The sequence below is a fragment of the Osmerus eperlanus genome, chromosome 4 (genome assembly GCF_963692335.1).
Source record: "Osmerus eperlanus chromosome 4, fOsmEpe2.1, whole genome shotgun sequence".
Classification (NCBI taxonomy): Eukaryota; Metazoa; Chordata; class Actinopteri; order Osmeriformes; family Osmeridae; genus Osmerus; species Osmerus eperlanus.
Genome location: NC_085021.1, coordinates 22066773 through 22084592, shown reverse-complemented (window position 1 = coordinate 22084592; position 17820 = coordinate 22066773). Strand labels below are relative to the sequence as shown.

The window sequence follows — 17820 nt, the reverse complement described above, 5'->3', positions numbered from 1 at the left end:
TTAAAACGATCCCCATTTGGTTTCTAGAAGGTGTGAATTGGCACACTTGGGCCAGACCCCCTGTCTTGGTTGTGGGATTGATTAAACAGAGGTCTCCCATGCGAGGCGTGAACCTTTCAGCCACCCACCCCCTTTTTTCAGACACACACACACCCACACACACCCACACACATCCACACACATCCACACACACCCACACACATCCACACACAGATGCATACAGTCCCCAGCCTGACACAGCTCCTAAGCTCCACCCCCTAGCTCTCAGACACACACGTTCCCCCAGCGCTGCAAGTATACAGCCCTCGCCCAGCCCTCCTCTCCTCAGTGTCAGCCTGACTCCTGCCCACAACACACCGTCTCCTGCTCCTAGGATTACTCTGTACTCATAAGCGAGGACGCGCAGCACAGGAGCCCCGTAGAGGAGCTAGCAGCCCCCCGGAACCCAGCCCAGCAACATGGGGACCAGCATGTCATGTGTTCCCCAGCACAACTTCAGATTCTCCAGCAAGAGTTTCATTCGCAGGAACAGGTAAGAGAGCTTGGACTCTGGAGTGCTTTTGACTTGTGTTTTAGTCTTTTCTGGTTCAGGGGAGAGGATGAAGGGAAGAGAGTAACATGAAGCCGGAGTTGTTGAAGAGTGTTATTTTAGACCGTGAGTTTTGAAGCTGGAGGGAATTCTCGGTATTTCTCTTGAGTTTGAGTAGAGAGGTGAGTTGGAGGTTGGGAAGTTTACGAGGCCAGGGGTAGGATCGTATACAGGGTCAGGAGATTCAATCCACTGGGGTGTGTGTCTGTTGGTCTGTCTGCCGGCTCGTCTGTGTGTCAGCAGAGATGTGTGATACCCTTAGCATTTGCATCTCTCTGGGAAGTTGAGCTGTTGGCTGGCTGGCTGTCTAGTTTTTCCTCTAAAACCAGTATATGATCCCAGATAATCACCCAGGGGGGCTGGGTAATCTGCACATGAGGACAAGAGACAGGGCGCTTCTGTTTGGGATTTAAAATGACTGGCCTGTTTAGATTGAAATATTGCGTTAATTTATCAACGTACAAGGGAGGATTTTAACTTGTGTTCTCTTGATATGCTCTAAAATGCAGTGTATATGTTTTGGTTTGTTTCTGAATAACACTGAGTTAAACCTTCCACACACCATATGTATAACATGAACCTTTAGGAAGACTGTGTTTTGACTGTATTTTGACCTAAAACTTCCTATGTGAAGTGCTGATATCCATTCTAGAGATGTGTCAAAAACGTATCCACAGAAGAGCAGCCCTGAAGTCTGAAGTGTAGATAAAAATGATATCCAGCAGACGCTTTCATCCTGAAAGACGTACAGAGGGAGGATTCGTACCTGCAACCACTGTAGACAAATGCTCTTTAGCTCAGTGAGCTACACTTGCATGTAGACGATCCCTGGATGCAGGCGTGCCCCTGCCTGTTCTGGTGGATCTGGGTGTGGCGTCCTGGTTTGGTGTGAGGGCAGGGCAGGGGCAGGGCATGGGTGCCATAACGGGGGACCTTTAGGACAATTCTAAGAGCCCTGGTCAGACAGGGGGTCCAGCAGAACCCCGTACTCTGCTGTATGATTTAGATTTTGGGGCCCAGAGTACAAACGAGCCAGAGGGTTAGAAACCCTGACGGCAGTTACTCACTTTATTGCCCAGTGGAGCTTTTCTGGTTCAAATGAAAACAGTGGTTGTCCAAAGTGCATTTTGTCGTTGGTGCACACCGCACACACACACACACACACACACACACACATGCACACACACACACACACACACACGGGCATGCACAAAACGCACAGACATGGACGCGCACACACACATTCACATAGACACATGCACACCCACAGACACACACTGGCAGGTGAACAGATGAAATGGAACAATCACTTCAGTGTTCTCACTTTCCCTGGAGAAAAGGGCCCAGGCTGTGTCGCTGCACACGCAGCCAACGTGAACGTCAACCTGTTGATGCGGAGAGAGGCACAGCTACCTGTCTATTATCTGCATTCCTTCTCCTGCTCTTCACATTTCTGGATTGTGTCAGAGTTCATCTCCCATTGCCTCAGGAAGCTGGAGATATGTGAATGTGCTTGTGTGTTTATCCACTGATTGATGGCTGACACAGGCCCATCCATTAGAACCTGACTCCCTGCAGTCCAAACAAAGCCCTAGTTGTCATGCTAACGACATTCAAATCGGACATGAGGGGGTCGGGGGGGGGGGGGGCAGGTTGACGAACTGGTACAGAAACACAGAGCTGGTAGAGGGTGACTTGATGACTTGGTGTCTTATCACTGTGGCGGAAGAGCTTCCTCATCAAGATGTGACACTAATGATAACAGATCGGAGTCGAACAAAAAAAGACATTGAATGCTGATTTCCCTATTCCCCCCCCCCCACCCACCCACGCCATGTGACCCCTCGTTTCCTTCATCCCGTCTGAAACATAAACCCCAATTGTTCTGCTCATTTAAATGGAGTGATATTCAAGCTCAGGTCACAAAGGCTGCTCTGGTCAGTGTATATGCTACGAGACACAAACCATGATTTAAACGGTCGTTAAGCTGTCATGAATCCTTGGACAATGCCAAAGCTTCAGTCCCCAGACGTAACCAGACCTCTATGAGAAAACACAGCATGGACCGAACCCCGGACACAAAATGTTAAACAATACAGCAGCTGATCGCTTAACGCTCGGTCCTGCATGCTTCCGCAGAGAAGGGAGGGGATCGCGTACGGCGTCAACTACAATTACTTGGTTGATGATGGCATGTTAAAGGAAAATGCTTCCGATGAACAATTATAAACTGTGAATGTGTCTCTCTCCCGGGGCGAGCAGCAGTCGTCTGTTCCGGAAGAAGAACCCTCAGGAGGGTCAGGAGAAGTCCAACAGCATCATCAACATCCTCTGCACCGTCACCCCACGCAAGGTGAACACCTCCGTCACTCTGCAGGGCAGTTAGTCTGTGTGGTAGTTACTCTGTGGGGCAGTTAGTCTGTGGGGCAGTTACTCTGTGGGGTAGTGACTCTGTGGGGAAGTTAATCTGTGGGGCAGTTACTCTGTGGGACAGTTACTCTGTGGGGTAGTTACTCTGTGGGGTAGTTACTCTGTGGTTCAATTGCCTCTCAGCTAAAACGTTTTGTAGTTCAATTACTTTTTAGTTCCATTTTCTTTTCAGTTCAATTACATATTATGGTCATATTAATTTGTTGTCCAAATCAACTTGTATTAATGTGTAATCATATAACTTTGCATTCAAACTACAAACTTCAAATCTGACTGGAAGCTTTTAGTTTTGTAAAAAAAAATATATATATATATGGTTCCAACTGACTGAACTGTGTGTGTGTGTCCTGCAGGATATGTCTCATAAAGACCTGCAGGCCATCGACAGCGCCAAGTGGGACCCTCCGTTCCCATACGACCCGGCCAGCGGCTGGAAGAAGAGCAGCGTGAACGTAAAGAACTACGGCAGGATGGTGCACAGCTCCAGGGTCCGCTTCCGCTTCCTGCACTGCCAGGTGAGCTCACCTGAGGGGGGTTGGTTTGGTGTTTTTTTTTTTACCAGTCGGGTTAAATTAGGAACCACTAGAAGTCACCTAAAAAGACGAGCAAGCATGCACTCACTGATGTGTACACACACACACACATGCTGTTCAAATAAACCGACAGCAAAGGTCAGTCAGGTGAGGCCACACCTATGTGTTCACACCCACACCTAAAGCCACACACACACACGCAGGAAAGCTTGAGGCTTGCTGTATGTCTGTTATGATAGCACAAACTGTTTATTCATTTAAAAAACTTTGCGGTAAATTAAGTACAAACGTACAGTACCTAATGTACAAACTAACCCACAACACACATCCCATGAATTGTACATGATGAAATTCCATAACAGCCGCAACAACCAAACGTCTAACAAGGGGCTTAGTGAAGCTTAGCACCACAACAGAACCTCATGTTCGTCAGCCCTGAGGAGTCAAACAAGCAGGTGCAGCAGAGGACAGGATGTTGCACCTGAAAACGCGGCCTTGGACGTCTTGTGGTCGGCCGTGATTAATCAACCATCAACCCCTTCTATGGGCGACAGCAGCTGGAGGGTTGTGTTGGGACATGCTTGCTCACGGTTGTTGGGTGTGTGTGTGTGTGTGTGTGTTTAGGGTGAGAATAAACCTGCTGATCCCACAAACAGATAATCTCTTGATCGTGAGAATAGGTTCATGCCGGAGGGTTGCAACCAACAGGAAGACAGATTCAGTAGAGAACAGTCTGACAGTCTTGTGCAATACTCGTGTGATGTCATAGAACGGAGAGGGTATCTTTTGTATCTTGACTATAGCACAACCATGACGACCACTGTGAACCGCAGGAGATGACAGGGCTTTGGTTTGGGCTGTCAAATTGAGGAAATGACTATCGATCATACCTAGCGGCTCCTTGAGAAATCCAAGAATTTCTCACGTAGTCAAAGTTCAAACAGGAAGGTACCTTTTGGCGGAAGATGACTCAGGGACCTACAACTGTTTTGAGTTTATGATGGGCCAGCAAAAAGCACAGGTGTTGAAGCACAGGATTTGTTATGGTTTTGATATTGAATGATGGTTTAGATTTTTTTTTTTACATTTTATTATTAAAATATTTTTAAAAAACTTTCTTTTAACATGAGACACTTTTTAGAGTCCTGGTCTCTTTTGCAGGAAGCAGGCAATACGCACAAAAACAAAAAAAACTATTTATATTCTTTCAATTCAATAATTATTTTATCGAGTCATGCAAGACTGATTGGTAAAGAAAATTGACAAGAAGCCACTCCGTGTGAGATTTGAGAAGGCAAAGTAAAGGTTTCAGTAGAAAACGTCAGTGAGTTATACGAGTGATATAGCAGTTGGTCCTATCAGAGAAATGTAATATAGATGGGATTAAGTAAAGATTAGGGTGTTCTAACTTTCTTCTCAGAGATGATAACGCCCTCATAGATTGATTTTGGTGATTTGTTTAGTGACCTCCTCCATGTCTCTCGTTCATTTTTTCCTTCCATCCTTCTATCACTCTCTTTCTCTCTCTCGATCCCCCTTTTCTTGTCTCTCTCCCTCTCTTTCTCTACCCATCCGTTACTCTCCCTTTCCCTCCCTTCTGTTCCTCTCCCTCCCCCTCCCCCCTTTCTCTCTCTCTCTCTGTGCAGGATGTGCATGACTGCTACCTGGATCTCTTCCAGACACACCTTCACTTCGTCTCAAACAACACAACTGGACTCACGTATCAGGTGAGTGTTTCTGTGAAAGTCTGAATGTGTCGGGTCTCCTGCCAACCAGCTCAGTGGTGGTAAATAAACTGGTGGGATTTTTCATTCATAAACGTCTAAGCTGTCATTAATCACTGCTTTTACAGCGGCTGTGGTCTAACGAGTCTCCTTGTCAGAACAGACAGACAAGCAGTAAAATCTAAGATCTTAATTAGTCACTGGATAGATGACGACTTATGTCAGGGTTAGTCATAGTGATATGCCTGGTTGACCTCTGTTTAACGCCTATAACTCGTCTAAATCTGACTGGAACATCATCAGACGTGACAGGCGCAGTGAGACATCGTGACAGTACCGTTTACGGACCTTAGCTTATTTCGAGAATAGAACACTAAGACGACTAAATGTGCGTTGATTGAAAACGATGTGTCGACCAAACTCACAATTTTAAATGTTTGTTTGTTCACAGGGAACTCTTCCTCTGAAGGAGCTCAGTATCTGCAAACTCAGCCAAACGCCCCAGGAGTTCTCCTTCCAGGTCAACGGTGAGCTAATACTCAACAGATAGCTTAGCGGTTAGGGTTAGGGTTGACTCAGAGATCCCAGGTTCGAATCCTCTCCTCTGTGTGTCGCTTTGGCAAAAGCGTCTGCTAAATGAGTACGTTCTGAAAGAGTGAAACCAAACAAGCTTGAAGGTGTCAGTGTTACGACCTCCCAGCCAGAGTGACAGTCGGCTGTCGTTCTGTTTCAAAGTGCAATGATATCAGCTAATGAATCAACGTCAAATTGGAACAAGATCTCACAAGATTCCTGTTCTTCAACATCTTGTAAACCAGTGAATGAGGAACCTCTCAGGTTCAAGTCCCTCATTTCAATTAGAACCCTGGTTCTTCAGTTCAAATATGTTTACTATACCCTCCCTCCCTCTCTCCCCCCTTCCCATCCCATCCCTCTCCCTCCTTACCTCCCTCCCATCCACCTTCCCCAGAATCCCTAAACTTTCATCATCCACTTTCACTCTTTCCTCCTCCCCGCTCAGACACATTCCCTTTCCCAAACCCCACGCCGCCCATCCCACGCTACTTCCAACCGTTTCCTATGTTGACACATTCCTCCAATTCAAAAGCACCGCGACCCTCTTCACCTCCACTCATCCGTCCCAGGACTAACTAGAGTCGCCCCCTCTTAGCCCCTGGGTCGAGGGCGCGGGGGGTGGGGGAGTGGGAGGGGTTCGGTGGCAAGCCAGGCTTGAAGGCCCCTTCTCTTGTTGGACAACAGGTGCTCCAGAGCAGCCCAGCTGTCGGGCGGAGATGGCTGGACCCTTCTTTAAGACCTGTCACTACCAATAATGCACAACGCATTCCTGCGGCTGCTCAGATTCCTTCAGTGATGTGGTTTTATTGGACAACTTCTGACCCTTGATTTACTGCTGTGCTTTCTATTATGCACTTTGGGTTAAGTTTCTTTGGGTGAAAGAATCTGCTAAATGATAAATAATAAATATAAATGTTATGGTGCAGATCAGGATTCAATTCCCATCGGTCTTATAATGATCCAGAGCCTTTTGATTTTAAACGTAACTTTATACTTAACCTTTTATAATAATACTTCTAATTGTAATATTTATCTAAGTGAGTACAGAGTTGTGTTTGGGGACTGAACCCTAGTTAGTTGTTCTTCAGTAGAGAGAGATACAGACTGTAGCCAGAAATGTAAGCCATAAAGTTGAAGTCAGCCACATTTTGATAAGATGTTTTAACATTTCCAGTCACTGTGAGTATGGAAAGCCAGTATCTTTATATCTTATCTTATCCATATTTATGAAATTGGAGCGCTCTCCGCTGTCAAAATGTTGACTTTCTTAGAAACAGCCAAAGTACACTTGACTGATATTTGCCGCTGGACAAACATTTTTTTTAAAATATATTATGTACAAACGTTTTCCCTGTTCTAGGAGAGCAGTGTGTTTACCTTAAGGGAGGCACCACTGACAGGAAACACATGTGTAGACCTAGCATGACAAAACCGTGAGTCAACTGAGAGATTGTTTGCAGTGATAATCTCTGAGAAACACACAGCACACGTCTTACTGCTGCTCGGCAGATGAATCAGCAGTGCTGAGCTCACCCTCTGTGACACGGTAACACACCGGAACGCTCATGTGAAGGTTCTAGAATGTTAGTGTTCCGAGTTCTTTAAGAGTCAGGATTCCGTGTCCAAGTTACCCCCTCCCCCCCCCCCACGCCTTCTAATGACATTCAATGACAGTCGATAATAACAATCAACGTCAAACAATATCAGAGCCGTTACGCTGACGAGATGAAGTAAGGCTTTCCACCAAAAGGCAAAAAGCCTCAACGATCATTCAACTGTTCCCCAGCCCACGTCTGAGCTGTGCTGAGCAGGCAGTAGGGTTTGAGGAAATGCTGTATCGTGGTGTAAACCCTGAGGCCTTGGGATGAATAGAGAGTTTGGATGAATGAGACCAGCGTGGCAGAGACCAGTCAGCTGGCTATGGTGTCTGGCAGTGAGAAAGCCGCGAGGCAGGAATGAAAAGGGCTATCTCCGCTGTTTATCTCTGGTATGTGTGGGGCAGATAAAGGGAGATTCCAGCTCTATTCACCTCCTCTGGTCCTGTGCATTCCTGCTGGAGGAGGAGGTCAGAGGGAGTGCCTGGTGTGGAAGAGGCTGAGGGGTAGGCCTGGCCCGCGGCATGCCTTCTGTAATGGGCTGTGGAGGTGTGCGGTTAGACGAGGGTTCGACACGTGACCAAACATCAGGTTGACCCTGAATGTGTGACAGTGACATAACGTGCCATTAACATGTCAGAAAGAACTTTGTTATTTTGTGTCATTCCTCTGTGGAATAGTGTATCATTACCAAATGATTGTTTAGCGCCAATGACAAAGTGGATAATAAAGTTTGGAAAAAATAATGTGTATTTATTATTTGTAAGCAAAACCCTTGAGTAGGAAGTCCTAGTGACTGTTTTCTCTGACCTCTGACCTTTGCCCCCCCTCCCCAGGTGTCAGTCTGAACCCCATCATCGTCTTCTGTGCCAACCAGGAAGAGATGGACATGTGGTTTGAGCTGCTCCGAGAACAGATCGAGGCCAACGGAGGCACGGCCATCGCAGCTGAGACCTACACCAGGGTCAAGGTATGAACCTGTCCAAACAACTTCTTTCCGGGGCCTGGGTTCGAATCCGGCCTAGGCCTTCTACTGTTCCTTCTCCTCTCTCTGTCCCTCCCTTCCTGCTTTTCCTAGTCACGTTTCACTTACAAACTGTTCAATTAAGCATGAAAAATGCCCCAAAATGTATCTTTTAAAAAACAACTCCCTTCAAACTGGTTGGCTTCCTCTGACCAAAGTTTGTGAAGAAAGAGTATGCAGAATAGAATTGGAATCTGGACTTAAAGTCCTTAACTTAAATTGAGACAGGATAGATAGAGAGGAACATAGATAAACAGGTGTAATTCGATTAAGTCCCATGTCATTTGCTGTGTGACTACTGTTGCATCAAACCCAGATGCAAAAATCAAGGTCAAGTCATGTGACTTGATTCCCACAAAAAACAAAATCCTCATAAGTAATGCTATGGGCGTGGCATTGTGCTGTAATCACCTGGATTAGAGGGGTGGAGTTTCCCATCCCAGTTCTAGAACCTTCTGTTAGAACCTTAGAAGAGGAAGTGAGGCGCTTACTCATGTAGGTCATCAGTCCTTCCCAGAAGGGTGGATACCGGTGAGTAGTGTAGGCCATGTGGACACAACCACAACCAGGCCAAACCTCTGTATCTGCACACGGGAACAATAGGGATGTACAGGCAGGTGTGGACTGGACGATATGTTGTGCTGTTCCAACCAGATAAAACCTGCATGAAGATGATGTCACAACTCAGAATGCTGATGCAACTTGCTTTGTTCTTGCATTCGGTTCTAAAGCGTTAACTGGGGTGGACAGTTGTTGCTCTTCCATAAATGTTATTTAGAATTAATTAGACCATTCTATGTTGCTGGCCTTAAAACAAGAGGGAAAAGGGGTTCAAATTGTACGTTTTGAGGTAAGCGAATTAAGTGAACGGATGTGTTGGGTGGCCACAAAAATATGCGCTATGCAAGTGGGCCGCAAAGTGGAAAAGGTCTGGAATAGCTGTTCTAGACAAACATAGTTACAATCCAAAGAGGATAATGCTCCCAAATATTTACTGGGCCAGCCTTCAGCCTTACTGTGTCCCTGGAGAAATACTGTTTGACTCCATATACCTTCCACTACACCACTTAAACACCACTTAAAAACACATGAATGAACCGATCTAACCCCCCTGGTGACCGATCTAACCGCTCTTGTTCCTGGTAGGTGAGCCAGGAGAACCGAGAGGACCTGAGGAACTCCATCAGCAGGGAACCCATCTACGAGTGGGAGGGCTCCCAGAGAGAGAGCCTGGGCACCATCACCTACGTCACCAAGGTTCTCCTGCAGCACCTGCCCTGCCAGGTGAGGCTCGCGCACCAGACAGGAAGTGAGGCGCTTCGGATGCACGTTCAAGTGTATTTGTTGTGGGGCACACCCGGTGGCTCACAGGAGAAGTGCATGTACCATGTAGGCTGAGACTCTGTCTGTTCCAACGGTTAATGGAATTCTACAGAAGATAGTTATGACACACACACACACACACACACATTAGAAGGGGATTTTAGAACACGCATTTTTTTTAAACGAGACCTACACATAGCACCTTAGTCTGACTCATACTGTACATCCCAGGTTACACAACATACAGATGACATCACCACAATGTAAGGAATTGGTGTTGTCCTCTCAGGCCTGGTGCATGGAAACTTTACAAGCCATCACCTTACGTCAGCTACTACAAAATCCATGAGCTCGATACGTGCTCTCAGTCACCTATGAGACAACAAAGATCAGACAACCGTGACGATGAGACGCTAGGCTAGGCCAAAACGAGACGCTAGCACAAAACAAGACGCTGGCTAGACCATTATACAGGACCCCAATAAAAACACATTGCTCATACCCCCGCCTATGATTGTTGCTCCGGTTATCCCAGCGTGGGAAGAGCCGGCATGCCCTTCTTGGCGTGGGAGAGAGAGGGATCATAAAAGGGGCGTGCGAGAAGCAGTTGCTTGGCGCAGTGACTTGACTCACCTCCCAGCTGGAATGTCAGCTGTCTTGTCCGACACACCCTCATGCAGAGAGCAGCAGAGCACTGTAACACACACCTCTGGTCTACCAGGGAAGCTGGTCTCCACATGTAACACACCTCTGGTCTACCAGGGAAGCTGGTCTCCACATGTAACACACCTCTGGTCTACCAGGGAAGCTGGTCTCCACATGTAACACACACCTCTGGTCTACCAGGGAAGCTGGCCTCCACATGTAGCACACCTCTGGTCTACCAGGGAAGCTGGTCTCCACGTGTAACACACCTCTGGTCTACCAGGGAAGCTGGTCTCCACATGTAACACACCTCTGGTCTACCAGGGAAGCTGGTCTCCACATGTAACACACCTCTGGTCTATCAGAGAAGCTGTGACCACAGAACATGAGGTTGCACGTTCAAATCCCCCTCTGAACGCTGCTGTGGATGAAAGCAGGTCTGCTAACTGAAAACATGTGTTTGGTCCTCAGGAACAGGGCGTCAGGCTGCTGGTGATGTACCCAGCAACGCTCATCATCCTGTCTGAGGAGAGCGATGGACTCTTCTACAAGGTAACAGAGATGCCACACTGTACATACAAACATGTGAGAAACGAAACTGTCGCTAAATCCACCATTTGGAAGAAAAGAAAAAGACCTCTTCACTCTTTAAAAGTTCCGGTGACAAAAAGAATAAGTTAGCATACTTTTGGCCAGTGTACAAAATGTGTTTATATTGTGTCATATTTCCTGAAGATTAAATTTGTTTTGGGTTGTAAGATCCTGAGTGGTAGTTACTAAGTCCATGGACCAAATGGATTTAAAACGTATGTGTCTAGTATTGTATTGTGTTTATATTGTGAGAATGCTGCTGCAGGTGCCTGTTCTCAGGTGTAAACCCCAGTCTGACCTGTACCTGGCTTACCCAGTCTATGACACCAGTCTGGAAGATATGACCCCCTCAGCACTTACAATGAACTGTTCATTCACCTCTTCTTTGCGTCATAACAGTGTGTGTGTGTGTCATCGCAGGGTAAACTTCCACTCAACATGATCACAGTGACCACTCCCTGTCAGGATGTGAAGCCCAACACCTTCATGATTGAGGGTGAGTAAATGATCACCCAGCCCTTAAGTATTTTTTCTTTGGAAAAGCTATTTTTTTACGACTTCCGTTTCACAAGCAGAAACACTTTAAGAATACGTAACATAATAATTAATGTTGTGGCCTTTACGAGTCCATGAAGGGAGAGGCTTTAACCCAGTGAATGGATTTCGGACCGTGGCACACTGGCGATCGACTGACCCCAAATGCCCCCTCTGTGTCCCTGCAGGGAAGCTTATCAACCCCATCGTGGTGTCCTGCCGGTCACAGGCTGAGTTCTGTGACTGGATCCAGTACTTCAAAGCTGCTGACGTCCCTGTACTCAGCCCGCCGCCCCCCGTCTACGACATCATCTACACGCCCACGCATACTAGAGAGGTGAGACACCACCCCCTCCTCCCCCCCTTCACCCTCTACACGTCCTCTTTTTATCAAAAAAAGTTTGATAAAATTAACAAAGACGTGGTTCATTGTGGCAGATAATCCAGATCTATTAAATTGGGTTAGTGTGGTAGACTGATAAAGAGACAACAAATCTAGAATGACCACCTAATAAATCAACACAGTTTATTGTTCTGGTCACTGTGAATCCTGGTCTTGCTTTTTTCCTAGTTACGGTTCACAGTCTTAAACACAAAGTTGTATTAAATCATTACTGGTCATTTATAGATTTCTATTTGCATGATTTGTAACGATTTAGCGCCGGTTAGGCCAGAACGCGACATTGAACGATTAAGTAACCGCTAACCGTTATCCCTCCCAAGGTTCCGGAGTTCGACAGGTGGAGCGGGAGCAGTCAGCGGAGGCGTGGCGGATCTCTGAGTCTCAGCCAATCACAGAGCGTACGCGGCTCCCACCACCTTCAGTTTCCGAGACCGGAGGACGACCCCCTCTCCCCCGGCTACACCGAGCCGCTACGCGTAAGTCTGCCGCTAGCGGCTAATGTAGCGCTGCTAATGTAGCTTTGGTAATGCAGCATTGATAATGTAAAACAGCAATGCAAACTTAGCTTGGATAATGTAGCATTGAAAATGTAGCATTGTTAATTCAGCATATATCAGGTAGCTTTGATAATGTAGTGTTCGTTTGTAGCTAGTGTGTATTTGTTTTGGTTTGGCCTGGCCCAGCTGAGAATCGGGAGTCTATTTCTGTTCCAGATGTTAATAATTAACCAAGACCTAAGCACACCACTCCATACTGTAGAACACAAGCTCATTCTGTAGCCCTCCACTGAGAGATAGCAAAAAACTTTAAAGTTAGTTATTTCTTTACTCTCTCAAAATAATTTCAGCCATAAAGATAACTTCTGAACTTGAAAGGAATGAGAGGCACTTATCTGCCTAGTCAGCAAAGTTACCAGATAACTTGGGAGTCCTGTATTCTCTACCGAGTGCTATCGGGACCTTGAGCTGACTTCGTAAGGGAGACGACCCTAGCGTGGGCCAGCTGCCCATCCAATTAGGTTATAGTGGAGAAGGCTTTGAGCCAAGACATGCCCCAGCTGTATGACTGATTCCCTGGATCACCATCCTCAATTAAATTGATGGAACCCTCTGTGTGACTTTGCAGTCTGACAACCTATAATAACAGGCTTGACATTGGGCGCCGTTCAAAACAAGCTAAATTCGCTTAAGAGCTCTTTTGGTGTCGAGTTTTTGCAATCTCCTAACAAGATTACCCGAATCCAACTTTCTGTGTTTTGAATGGCAACCCCTAGCTCGTTCGTAATACCCAGACTAATCACGATAACACACACCCTAGTGGACCTGTGTGTGTGTGTGTGTTGTGTTTACGGTACAGCTATACCCAGACCAGTCACAATAACACACACTTTAGCAGTTTGACCTCTAACCTTTGACCTATGTGTGTGTTGTGTTAACAGACTATACCAGACTACCCACAATCCCACACCCCCTAGCAGTGCAGTCTCTAACCTCTGACCCCTGTGTGTTGTGTTAACAGTACAGCTATAGCCAGACTACCCACAGTAACACACATCTTAGCCGTACAGCCTCTAACCTCTGACCCCTGTTTGCGTGTGTGTTTACAGTACAGCCTCTAACCTCTGACCCCTGTGTGTGTGTTTACAGTACAGCCTCTAACCTCTGACCCCTGTTTGTGTGTGTGTTTACAGTACAGCCTCTAACCTCTGACCCCTGTGTGTGTGTTTACAGTACAGCCTCTAACCTCTGACCCCTGTGTGTGTGTTTACAGTACAGCCTCTAACCTCTGACCCCTGTGTGTGTGTTTACAGTACAGCCTCTAACCTCTGACCCCTGTGTGTGTGTTTACAGTACAGCTCCAGCCGCCCCTCCTCCACTGAGACGTCTCAGCTGGGCAGCCGGAGCAACAGTGTGTCGTCTCACCCCAGGCCCGAATGCGACCTCCGACCTCTGTCGCTACGCTACTCCTCCGCCCAGCGGGGTCCCCCCCTCCCCCCCTCAGAGGCCCCCGTGCAGTCCCCCATCTACAACACCCCCTTCCTGCACGGCCAGCACCGCGCCAACCCCCCTCGGATGGACAAGGCCCCTCTGGTGAAGGTAGGCCGCGATGACAACAAACCCGATAATTGAATACAGCTCCCAGAAGCCTTTATTTTGCCCTCAAGGGATCATGTCGGCAACATTAAAATAAACCAACACTCGAGGGATGTGAGTGGCAGGGATGGATTTCGGTGTAAATATAGAGACGACTGGAGTAGCGCTCGCACTTAATTGAAGCTGAAAGATCTTCTAGGAGATACAATATACCCCCATTAGTACTAAACATGGAACAACTTTCCTACGCCTAACCATTAGGACTCGTGAACAGAATTAGCGAGAGCACTCGGGAGCAGTCCCCTGCCTCGTCACCGAGGGGATGTGTGTGTATCTGGGCATCAAACGTGTGTTCTGGACACACACACACACACACACAGCCAGTTGTCACGCTCGCCCTGCCGTAGATCATGTCTGAGATTAGCTCAATCCCTCCTCACGGAAACCCAATGCCAAATCCCAGCGCTAAGTGTGGCTTATGTGATTAGCTTCTGCTAGCTGTGGAGCGTGAGAGAAAGAGAGAGAATGGAGAGAGAGAGAATGGAGAGAGAGAGAGAATGGAGCGAGAGAGAGAGAGAGAGAGAGAGAGAGAGAGAGAGAGAGAGACAGAGAGAGAGAGAGAGAATGGAGAGAGAGAGAGAATGGAGAGAGAGAGAGAATGAAGAAAGGAGGAAAAGAGACAGATTAGAAAGATAAAGGGAGACGGAAGGAAGGAAAGAAACAGAAAGGAAGGCAGGGGTATGGAGGACGGGACACACATAAATAATAAAAAGACAGATAAACAGGATGAACCACCCTAATGCCGGCTCTGAATAACCCCCTGGTTGTGTGTGAATCCCATGTGATCAGTCCAACAGCTGGAGCACAGCTCAGACGTCCCCTGAAGTTCCCTGGGGCCGCCCCCCATCGCCACTCCAGTATGTGCGCCCCCCACCCGCCCCTCTCGCCCCTGTACGACGAGCCCTGCACCCCCGACATCTACGCCCTGGAGGAGCACAGCTCCAGACCTGCGGTAAGTGGGTCAGCGAACTGATACTGGATCCATAAGGCTCAGCTTACAATCCCAAGACAAGGCCCGACTAGGGTGTGAACTGGTCCTGCACGCACACACTCATACAGTCTATATACCTACACGTGCACACCCACATACAGTATATACACACACACATATGCATACACACAAACATACAGTCTATAATTTATATATATATATATACACACAACACACACATATATACATATACACACACACTACACACATATACATACACTCTATACACACACAGCCTGTATACATATACACACACTACACAAATATATGCACACACGTATCCACACTTCTCCAAAGAAACTGTTGACCAGAGACTAACACAGTGACTTATAAGCAGCCCCATTATTCATTGACCAGACGTGATGGATAATTAAAGGCTTTGATAGGGAAGCCTTTCCTGTCAACAGAGAACCAGAAACTTGTCCTCAGCCAAGAGGGCAGCTTTGGTTATTACGCTTCACCACTGCTGTTTGCACGACAAACATGTATTTCTTAACATAAAAAAAGTAAATTCTCAGAATAAACATTTTAAAAACATATTTAATTTGAATGTATCGTACATCTGTCCAAGCAGCTTCCGTGGGCTGGCTCCTAGTGTCTGGGAGTCAGGTGGCTGAGCGGTTAGGGAATCGGGCTAGTAATCTGAAGGTTGCCAGTTCGATTCCCGGCCGTGCAAAATGACGTTGTGTCCTTGGGCAAGGCACTTCACCCTACTTGCCTCGGGGGGGGGGGAATGTCCCTGTACTTACTGTAAGTCGCTCTGGATAAGAGCGTCTGCTAAATGACTACATGTAAATGTAGTGTGTGTGTCTGATGCTGTTTCCCCTTCTCCTCCAGCAGCAGGGCTGGCTGGGCTCACAGCAGCACCCTCACCACCAGCAGACCCCCCCAGCTGCTACCCTCCAGCTTCCAGCTACGCACCCCTCCCTTGGGCAGACGCTGCCGTGGGAGTCTGGTCCTGCCTCAAGACCAGGGCCAGGGTCAGAGGCTGGACCAGAGGCTGGGCCAGAGCCAAGACCAGGACCAGGGTCAGAGACTGGGCCAGGGTCAGAGGCTGGGACAGGGTCAGAGGCTGGGCCAGGGGCTGGGCCAGAGCCAAGACCAGGACCAGGGTCAGAGGACTGGGCCAGGGTCAGAGGCTGGGCCAGGGTCAGAGGCTGGGCCAGGGGCTAGGGATGGAGGCTCTCTACAGCCAGGTGAACCACCGGGCCGATGCAGTCTCCAGGCTGAAGCTGCTGCCTGCCCCCAACACAACCGTTCAAGAGCAGGTGAGCTCATGCACCCACGCCAATGTGACCTAAAGACATTGTGACATCATGTTAAAACCAGCATTCATTCAATGTAAACGGGGACATGCAGGGGGACATTCGGGCTTTGACATTCAGATTTTGGAATACGTTTTTATGAAAAATCAAGGATTTTCCGAATTCGATCGACGTAAGATGAGTGCTGTCCGTGTAGCGTGCACCGTGTCAGACTCTCGATACTCGTGTCGAGGGTGTATCCCTCCCTGTGTTTGGACAGTTGGTGGAGCACATATCTGAGAAACATGAGAGGGTTCATGTGTAGGCGATGCTTGTTATTCTACACCATGTGAAATAACTCTGTCCTCTCTTCCACAGAGACTCTTCCCCTCCTCCTCCACCACCAACAACCAGCAGTACGCTACTCACCAGGTGAGTGTGTGTGTTTGCATGTGTGTGTGTGTGTTTGTGTTAGCATGTGTGTGTGGATGTGTATGCCAGTGTGTTTGTGTGTTAGCATGCTTGCGTATGTGTGTGTGTGGTGTTACCTACGCTTACTCACCGGGTGAGAATGAACCAGCCTTGCTTGGAATACAACTTTTAATATCAACCACAAATAGGTTTACCCGGTTCATAAAAAACACAATTTGAAGAAACCACAGCCTATGAAAATGACTACCCTGGTTTGACTGAACTGGCCTTTTAAAGACCAGTTCGGTGAACAAATATTTATACATTTCAAGTCCTGAGAGAAAACTGTGGCTGTACTTTCAATATGCAATATGTTTACGCTGCTTTTGGATAAAAGTGTTAATGAGTTCTCGGTATCCATGGAACATTCCTCTGTTTCCTCCGTACAATACTCCAAAGAATGCATGGTTGTTGAGTGGCAGTTGAAAGGACGTGTTTGCGATTCAGTTCAAGGACATGCAACTGAAACCTAGCTAGCTCCCACGCTGATTCCCTGGGTAAAGGAAACCCTTGACAGCGACAGCTTACCACAAACACCATCAAGGACACAAATTGCATTCCGTTAATTGGAATCAGAAATCTTCTATTTGACTCAAATCTATTAGTATTTAACTCGACAGCACACCTAACTACCCAACTGAACCAGTCCCCTGACTCAAACACTGTAGAGAGAGACTTGTGTAGGCTGTGTGCAGCATCAGGCTGATTTTCTTGTGTGTTGTGTGAACTTTAGCAGGAAGTGTGCAGATGCCCTGATGACATGTGGCTGAGGGCGGGGGGGCTGAGGGCAGGGGGGGGCTGAGGGCAGGGGGGGCTGAGGGCAGGGGGGCTGAGGGCCAGGGGGGGCTGAGGGCGGGCGGGGGGGCTGAGGGCAGGGGGGCAGGGGGGCTGAGGGCAGTGGCTCTTCAGGCCATGTGTGCAGGTGTCCTTGTGGGAGGGCTGAGGGCAGGGGAAAACCCAATGTAAGAGAAACACTGTTCCAGGTTGGATTACC

General features: G+C 47.7%; 1 protein-coding gene across 3 annotated transcripts in view; it reads left to right on the top strand.

The window, feature by feature from the left end:
- The first annotated feature begins 322 nt into the window (after positions 1 to 322).
- The window catches only part of plekhn1 (pleckstrin homology domain containing, family N member 1), an 18628-nt gene continuing 1130 nt past the window's right edge, over positions 323 to 17820 (top strand). Inside the window, exons 1-16 of one of the 3 annotated variants that reach the window (XM_062460305.1) lie at positions 324 to 532; positions 2852 to 2942; positions 3373 to 3534; positions 5199 to 5279; positions 5728 to 5803; positions 8284 to 8417; positions 9618 to 9755; positions 10911 to 10991; positions 11451 to 11526; positions 11753 to 11901; positions 12288 to 12443; positions 13818 to 14063; positions 14910 to 15072; positions 15952 to 16379; positions 16734 to 16778; positions 16911 to 16920. In XM_062460305.1, coding sequence (XP_062316289.1) covers positions 459 to 532; positions 2852 to 2942; positions 3373 to 3534; positions 5199 to 5279; positions 5728 to 5803; positions 8284 to 8417; positions 9618 to 9755; positions 10911 to 10991; positions 11451 to 11526; positions 11753 to 11901; positions 12288 to 12443; positions 13818 to 14063; positions 14910 to 15072; positions 15952 to 16379; positions 16734 to 16778; positions 16911 to 16920 — 2110 coding nt within the window. In that variant the 5' untranslated portion in view covers positions 324 to 458. Of the gene's footprint in view, positions 533 to 2851; positions 2943 to 3372; positions 3535 to 5198; positions 5280 to 5727; positions 5804 to 8283; positions 8418 to 9617; positions 9756 to 10910; positions 10992 to 11450; positions 11527 to 11752; positions 11902 to 12287; positions 12444 to 13817; positions 14064 to 14909; positions 15073 to 15948; positions 16380 to 16733; positions 16779 to 16910; positions 16921 to 17820 lie in introns of all 3 variants that reach the window. The other 2 variants (XM_062460304.1, XM_062460306.1) reach the window with 2 other exon arrangements.